Raw genomic sequence first — 9,059 nt, 5'->3', positions numbered from 1 at the left:
TGACGTATTGCACTTTCCCATGCAACTGCAGGAGGTGCAACACCTGACTCTTCACCTCTTCCCTCCCCACCACCCACCGACCCCCACAGTCCTTCCATGTGAGGCAGTGATTCACTTGCACTTTTTCTAATCTAGCTCACTGCATTCCATGTTCACAAGTGATCTCCTCGACAGTGGAGAAACCAAGCGCAGTGTAGGTGATTGCTTTGTGGAGTTCCTGCATTCGATCTGCAGAACGGACTCTCAGCTTCTGGTTGCCTGCCACTTTAATTCTCCATCCCACTCTGATCTACCTGTCTGAGACTCCATGCACTGTTACAATGAGGCCCAGTGCAAGCCTGAGGAACACCACCTCATCTTCTGCCTAGGCACATTGCAGCCTTCCCGACTCATTATCAACATCTCCCACCTCAGGTAACTCACTTTCTCTGTCTGTATCACAACGGGCCATTTCTGCTGTAAGACATCCATTTGTGCTTTGGCTCAGTTTTTCTCTCCCCATCAGCACAGCCTGACCTTCTGGGCATGTCCCACAGCCCTGCCATTTGCAACACATTCCATTTCTGTGTGTCAGCACACTCTACTTGCCCCCATTAACCGTTTTGGCTGGATATCACCTACAACTCATCCCCATTCACTCTATGACAGATATTCCCTTTCTCCTATACACCTTTCTCCCAACTTCTCTGAAACTTAAAATAACCTGCTTGTGCCCTTCCTCGATTCTCACCAACATTCTATGACCCGAACACAAGAAGATAGGAGCAGGAGTCGGCCACTCAGCCCCTTCTGCCTGCCCCAACATTCGATCTGCCCCAGCCTCATCTCCTCTTCCATGACAGTTCCCATAGCCATCAATTCCCCTAATCTTTCAAAAAATTATCTTGCTTCTTTTTAAATCCTTCCAAAGATCGAGCCTCCACAACATCTAGTTTAGAATTCCAGAGAGAGACCATCCTCTGTAAGAAGAAATTCCTACGCATCTCAGCTTTAAATGAACGCCAACACATATCGTAACTGCCCCCCATCATTTAATTCTCTCCCACTAATTGAAACGTCTCCACACCAGCTGTCATGCCCCCTTGAAAGAGGTTATGCTGATACACATCAGTCACAAACACTTTGGCATATAGGAAGCCTGTTCCTGCTGCTTGTTGAAGATTTATGGCCAAATCAGGCACGTGCTTGCTGCTCCAGTGTAGGAATTATCTTTCACCCCACTCCACCTCGACACGGTCTACAGCTCTCACCATTTCCGCCCCATCAAAAGTCAACCACACTGCCGTGGTCTGGAGCCATCTTTAAACGGTGGACAATTAAGATGATGTTTTAAATGCTCAGCAGGTCAGGCAGCATCTGTGGGAGAGGGAAACTGACTGTTTCAGGTCAATGAACCTCTCAGGGAAAAATTAGAAAACAGGCATGTCTAAAATTACAGAGAAGGATGAAGAGGGTAAAGGCAGCAGATGTAGATGACACAAAGTGGTGTTGATGAGGAGAGAGTGCTGAAGACTGGGTAAGGGCTGCTCATCTCTCCAGAGGAGGTGTAAACCAGGACAGAGCACAGAAGAAATAAAGGACCTGTATGGACCCGAGATGCAGAACATAGCAGTTGCTTGAAATTTGGAATACAGGAGAACGCAGGGAGAGCCCAGATGGTTAGAAAGCCTCGTTTTGTTACTAACGACCAACAGTGTTCCTTCCTCTTCTTGGTTGCAACATTAATGCTTCATTATCTTTGCTGTCAATTTCAACACTAACCAGAATTAACAGCACAAAATGAGTATCAGTATTAAACATCTCCATACCATATATGGTCCGTAACATAGAAATAGATGCCACCCCCACAATAAAAACAAAGAATGCAGCATTCAAACCAGCCATTAGTTTATTTTCCATGATTACAACTCAAAGGCTTGTTTGTTGACAGCTCCATAAATACAGCGAGCGGAAAGGCCTGGGGTTCACCAGTGATTCAGTGGTACTTCCTCCAACGTTCGTGCTCTACAAGGACATAAAACCAGTAGGTCAGTCAGAAAAATGTCAGCAATACAAATTCAAGATCTCCTTGGATATTAAACCCCAACCAGATCACAGTCAAACCAAACCTAGCTCAAGGAGTTTTATTCTTACACCCAACCTGACATTCAGGTAGTCAGGATCTAGCACACTTACTCATTTTTAGAACATAGAACAAGCCCACTATGCTAATGATGCCTAATTAACCCCTTCTACCTGCACATGGTACCTATCCCTCCATTCTCTGCATATTCATGTATCTAAGACACTCTTAAACAGTAGAAACAGCATGTCCATTACAAAGCTTATAAAAGACTTGAATCTTTATGATGTATTTCATTATCTCATATCCCAAAGTACACAAGTATTGGTAGGGTGTTTGTTAAACTGTGTATCGCAAGATCCATGACCTCAGTGATTCTGAAGGATATCAGGTCACTTGCTCTTTTGGAATTACAGATGTGTGATCTCTTGATCTAACAAAAAAAAGAGATAAAATATATTCACAGGGTTTTTTTTAGATCTTTCTCTAGTGAATGTTGGACCTGCATTTAGCAGCTGCCAGCACCAACATCGTGTGATGCTTACTCTCGACATATTACATTTATTATTGAATTCAGGTATTTATGGACAAAAGATGTTGTCTAACCAGTTTATTTTATACATTAATAAAGGTTAAAAAAATTGACAAATTACAGAAATAATCAGGCATCTGGCAAATTCATTTGGCATAGTGTTCAGTACAGGTATTGTTATATTTATTATACATGCTGTACTGTTCTATGTTCTTGAATTTAGGTGAGAGCAGATAAGGCCTCAGGTTAATGCCTCTCATGAAACTTGGCAAGGATTCTCTCAGTACTGCCCTGGGAGTGCCCACCAGATTACATGCTCAAGTCTCCAGAGAAGGACTCAAATCCAAAAGATAGGGCATTCCAAAAACTCACAACCCTGGGATGGAAGAAAGTTAGCTTCATCTTAATATTAAGGAGATTCTTTTATACTGGCAGCTGATTGCCCCCTAGGCCACACCCTTAGACAGTGAAGTGTTGACCACATAGCAAACTAAGAATATTTCTGTCCCTAACAGTCATGAGTCTTTATTTTAAAACAAATAATCTAGTTGCATCATGGTCACCAATACTAGATTTATTTTCCAGATTTATTCCATCTGAATTTAAATTTCTCAGCTCTTGTGATAGGATTAGAACCATCACCAGATCATTAATTCAGATGTGCCAGGCACCGTATCTTTCACTACCCCTCTACTAAACGATTCCACTTACTCAGGTGATCATACTCCCAGATGTAACTGACGATAACATAACCAGCCAGCAACATGGCAACCCCACCAATGCCTCCTCGTTTCACGTTGATATACTTGTTGTAGTATCGATCATGGCCTGGAAAATGGGGAGGGAAGGAAGCACCAGAGACATGGGTTAAATCCTAGTCAGTATTCCCTGCCCATGTCAAAAACGACAACCGTGCAGAGTGTGGTGCTGTCCCGTGTAAGGGAAACCAAATCCACTACTGCACTTTCCTACCTTTCCTCTCAGAGCACCCATTATTCACTTACTAGCTAACGAGCAAGTATCAACATAAGTGACTGCAGATACAACAGGTAAAAGGCTGGAGGAACTCACCAGGTCAGGCAGCATCTATGGAGGGAAATGGATAATCAACATTTCAGATCGAGACCTTTCACCTGGACTAGGTAGTTAAGGTATCTGAACCAGTTGAGAACAGTCCAGATGAAGGGCCTCGACCAGAACCATCAACTGTCCATTTCCCTCCATAGGTGCTGCCTGACCTCCAGACTTTTGTGAGCTACTGTGTGATCAAGTGTCAATAGCCAAGTCACTTACCAGCGGTACCAGCAGTAAACCAGTCATCCTAAAGGTCAGTAGATATCAAACATTCTTGCTCATTAAACTGCTTGCCACACCATTAACCCTACTCCACCCCAGCCCAGACTTTAATTAATCGACATTTACTTAAAATGGGTGGAATTAATCACTCCACAAATGGAAGTATATCCTAATGAGATATCTTTGTTAGTCATATGTACGTCGAAACACACAGTGAAATGCATCTTTTGCATAGAGCGTTCTGGGGGCAGACACGGTAGTGTAACGGCTAGCATAATGCTATTACAGCGCCAGTGACCCAGGTTCAAATCCGGCCACTGTCTGTAAGGAGTTTGTACGTTCTTCCCGTGTCTGTGTGGGTTTCCTCCGGGTGCTCTGGTTTCCTCCCACATTCCAAAGACATACGGGTTAGGAAGTTGTGGGCATGCTATGTTGAAGTCGGAAGCGTGGCGACACTTGCGGGCTGCCCCCAGAACACTCTACGCAAAAGATGCATTTCACTGTGTGTTTCAATGTACATGTGACTAATAAAGATATCTTACCTTAAGTGTCGTCACGCTTCCAGCACCAACACATCATGCCCACAACTTCCTAACTTGTACGTCTTTGGAACATGGGAAGCAAGCGGAGCAAACCCACGCAGTCACAGGGAGAACGTACAAACGCCTTACAGACAGCGGCCGGAAATGAACCCAGGTCGCTGGCGCTGTAATCACGTTACGCTAACTGCTACACTACCATGCCTGCCCCATTGAAGAATGATGCATATACATACATTTACACATACATGCACAACCACGCATACCTAGTCATAATAGGCCTACAGAAGCCTATTAAAGGGGATCATCCTGAAACCATTCTTAACACACCCCTCCCAAATCTGAACATGCCCATTTAACCAAGGTGGCTCTTCATCTCCAAGCCACCCCAACACCAAAACCATGACCTTGAAGCACACGTAATTAATTTGCAAACAATGTGTCACCCACTTAAAAATATTTAATAAATGATGACACAAGAGGTTGCAAATGCTGGAATCTGGAGCAACAAAGAGAACTCAGCGGGTCGAGCAGCATCCATGGGGGGAAAGGAATTGTCCATGTTTTGGGTTGAAACCCTGCATCAGAACAGCATCAAGTCCAAAGGCAGAGTCTTGACCCGAAACATGGACAATTCCTCCCCCCAGATGCTGCTCAACCCGCTGAGTTCCTCCAGCAGATGGTTTGTTGCATTTAACAAATGAAGTTTTATTAAAAGGGTAAGGGGATATGTAAGTCTAAATTCACAACTCTCAACTCCACTGCTCCCAACTGCCCACCATCCCTCTCTCGTTTGATTCTTCACCCTCCTTTCTTATCAGATTCCATGATCTACAGTCCTTTGTAGCAGGCACGGTAGTGTAGCAGTTAGCATCCGAGGTCAGTCCCAACCCGTCTGAGTGGAGTAAAACTAGTCTGGACTTTCAGGACAGCGCACCCCAGCACTCTTCTTAAGATTTATTAAAACCGAGCACATGCCATGAATAAAGTAACACGCTAGAGGAGTTCACCTCCAAGTGACTCATCACATCTGTCACATTTCAACCAATTTATTCAGTTCCACTGAGCCAGAGCTTCACACTTTGACTTTTGATGCCTCGTCTACTATCAATGTTTCTTGGTCACTGCTAGTTACAGCAAATGGATCACAGTGATTAATTGAATCATGACCGGTACATGAGGCACAATTCTTATCCAAGCATTTATCCAAGTTGTTATTTGTGAGCTCCATACTTGTTGCCATCATGGAGTAATTCTAATGTTTTATACGTCTTGCTGTCACAGGCACGGTAGTGTAGCGGTTAGCATAACGTTATTACAGCGCCAGCGACCCGGGTTCAACTCCAGCTGCTGTCTGTAAGGAGCTTGTACATTCTCCCCGTGTCTGCGTGGGTTTCCTCCAGGTGCTCTGGTTTCCTCCCACATTCCAAAGACGTACAGGTTAGGAAGTTGTGGGCATGCGATGATGGTGCCGGAAGCGTGGCGACACTTGCGGGCTGCCCCCAGAACACTCTATGCAAAAGATGCATTTCACTGTGTTTCGATGTACATGTGACTAATAAAGATATCTTATCTTTTGGTTCTCCACCCATCACCTCCCAGCCTCTGTCATTATCGCCACTTTTCCCTCCCCCACCTGACTCTGTCTGCCCATCGACCCCCTCCTCACCTGGATCCACACATCACTTACCAACCCCTCCCCTCCACTCTTTATAGTGGCTATCTCCCCTCTACTATTCCAGTCCTGATGAAGGGCCTCAAATGTCCATTTCCCTCCACAGATGCTGCCTGACCCGCTGAGCTCCTCCAGCAGCTCCTTTTGATGCTTCACACACACAGGAACTCGGCAGGTCGGACAGCACTTTGTGTGTGTGGCTCCAGATTTCCAACACCTGCCACCTCTCTTGTACCTTCTTTTGGTACCTCTCAACATCCCGTTCCCGGGACGAGCGGTTTGACACACTCACCTCGCCGGAAAGCACCCAGAATGCCATTGGGAGTGAAATCCCGGGCAACCACCCAGCGGGAGAGCTCCCCAAGCTTCACATCCATCAGCCGCTTCTCTGTGATTGGAACTGGTGGCACAGAAACACAAGGTCAAACCCTGTTGCAGACACAAAGCACGGAACTACAAACACTTCCCTTCTGGCGATTTCCTCACAAGGTCACGATTTTTAATTTATTTACTCAGCGTAGGAGTTAATACTTATTGTCCATCCTCGATGGTCACCCACCTTCCTGGCGCACTGCAGGCAGTGAGATGATAGCAGCACAAAGTCTGCCTCAGCTTGGTAACAGTCAGCCCATCAAAAATGTTACGAGTGTATCAAATGTCCAGACATACGACATAGATTTAAGGTGCTGGGGAGTGGATATAGAGGAGATGTCAGGGGTAAGTTTTTTACTCAGAGAGTGGTGAGTGTGTGGAATGGGCTGCCGGAGATGGTGGTGGAGACTGATATGATAGGGTCTTTCAAGAGACTATTAGATAGGTATATGGAGCTGAGTAAAATTGAGGGCTATGAGTAAGCCTAGTAATCTCTAGGGTAGGGACATGTTCGGCACAGCTTTGTGGGCCAAGAGGCCTGAACTGTGCTGTAATTGTTCTATGTTCTAATTCACAGACACCTACAGCATCCATAATTAAAAAATATCCATACCTTCAATCCCACTCAAAACCATCTTAGTACCTGCTCATTTAAAATCTTAATGGTTTTCGCTAGCAAATGCGTCAAATTCCCACTGACAATATTTTAACACTAACAGATTTTTTTAAATCATTAACATTACCACTAAATCTATCCTCAAACGGGAGGTGCTGAGGTACAATGCAATGTTACCATACACACAAGGACAATAATCATTTGAAGCGTCTTGACCCAAAACGTTGACTCTCCATTTCCCTCCACAGATGCTGCCTGACCCGCTGAGTTCCTCCAGATTCCGGTACCTGCAGTCTCGTGTCTCCAAGCACAATAACTCTCTACAATCACATCTCCTTGTCAGCTAAATCACACTGAACACAGATCCCAATTAATTACAACATCCATATTTCCTGAGCTAATTTTTCCCATCACACTCCTTTTCCCTCCAAAGACTCCAAGCTACACTGGGAGTTGAGAGTTGAAGCGAGCTAGGGCTGTTCTCTTTGGAGAGGAGGAGGATGAGAGGTGACTTGATAGAGGTGTACAAGATGATAAGAGGCATAGATCGAGTGGACAGAGACTTTTTCCCCAGGGCGAAAATGGCTAACACGAGGGGACATAATTTTAAGGTGACTGGAGGAAGGTATAAGGGGGGATGTCAGTTTTTGTTTTACAGAGTGGTGGGTGCATGGAACGCACTGCTGGCAGAAGTGGTGGAGGCAGATACATTAGGACATTTAAGAGACTCTTAGATAGCCACGTGAATGATAGAAAAATGGAGGGCTATGTGGGAGGGAAGGGTTAGATAGATCTTAGAGCAGGATAAAATGTCAGCACAACATCATGGGCCGAAGGGCCTGTACTGTGCTGCGATGTTCTATGTTCACTGTTACCAGGTCTATCACTTACTCCCAGGAATGACTGGCACTGACACTTCAACTCCCAATAATCCAACACACAGTCCCTCTCCCAAGGGTGTATTCAACCTCCAGCTGAATATCAACTCCCATGGCCCATCTCTTTCACCCTGCACCTCACAGCCAATACTCCCTTAGATATGATTCTGGCCCCGAGTCCAACATCCTCTGTCTGGGGTTGTCTCCACCACCCACCCCGATGTTCATCCCTCTTGCCCAGCAGCCTCGCCCCCATGCCCACCGCCCTACGTGGGTTAGATCCCTCCTTCCTTCCTCCCTCCCTCCCCCCTTCCTTCCCCTCCTTCTCCTTCCCGTCTCCCCCTCTCCTTCCCCTCCTCCTCCCTCCTCCTCCCCCCTCTCCCCCTCCCCTCCCCTCCCTTCCCTCCTCCTCCTCCTCCCTCCCCCTTCCTTCCTTCCCTCCCTCCCTCCCCCCTCCCTTCCCCCTCCTATATCCTTTCCCTACATTGACCTCCACCCTTCCTGCCCAGACAAGTACCTAGGGGCAGGAGTCAACCCACTCAGGGTGACCTTGCTCACAGATCCTTCCAGCTCTCCGCTCCCCGTGCACCATTCCCCCCAGCCCCCGGGATACATTGTTTCGAACGCCTCGTCGGATACATTGTATCCAGTCCCGCCGTTCCAGAACGCCACAGTATCCCCGGACTATACAATGTATCCCCCGCGCTCACCTGGACGGTCCGCCATCTTCACAGCCCTGCCTGCCCTCCGCGCAATTCCTGCGCGATGACGCCGCTAGAGAGACGTCGCCTCCCATCCAATCGCCTGGCGTCTGGCAGATCAGCGGGTCCAATCAGCGTCGACAGGACGCTCCATTTTCCTGACCTGTGGGAGGCTCCTTCTCTCTTTTAGTTTGACCCTTTCAGCGAGAGGAAACTTTGCTCGAATCAGAAAGGTTAGTTGTGATGTGTGAAGCAACAAGTTTAACCCGTCGAAGGCTCAATGGGATTTTCATTTCATAAACAGCAAGGACACAGGCCCTTCGGCCCGACTCGTCCGTGCTGACCAAGCTGCCGACTTCACCTCAAGTTCAAGTTTATTGCCACGGGC

General features: G+C 46.6%; 1 protein-coding gene across 1 annotated transcript; it reads right to left on the bottom strand.

Annotated features, from left to right (window-relative positions):
* Positions 1-1,870: 1,870 nt before the first annotated feature.
* LOC127585672 (ATP synthase subunit f, mitochondrial-like) lies at positions 1,871-8,740 on the bottom strand. The gene is made up of 4 exons (XM_052043324.1): positions 8,681-8,740; positions 6,397-6,504; positions 3,306-3,422; positions 1,871-2,004 (listed from the first exon to the last, which is right to left on the bottom strand). Exons 1-4 carry the CDS (start codon positions 8,694-8,696, stop codon positions 1,976-1,978), a joined length of 270 nt encoding a protein of 89 aa, XP_051899284.1. The 5' UTR covers positions 8,697-8,740; the 3' UTR covers positions 1,871-1,975.
* Between the last annotated feature and the right edge of the window lie 319 nt (positions 8,741-9,059).

Source organism: Pristis pectinata, chromosome 33 (genome assembly GCF_009764475.1).
Source record: "Pristis pectinata isolate sPriPec2 chromosome 33, sPriPec2.1.pri, whole genome shotgun sequence".
NCBI lineage: Eukaryota > Metazoa > Chordata > Chondrichthyes > Rhinopristiformes > Pristidae > Pristis > Pristis pectinata.
This window is presented reverse-complemented; position numbering and strand designations above follow the sequence as displayed.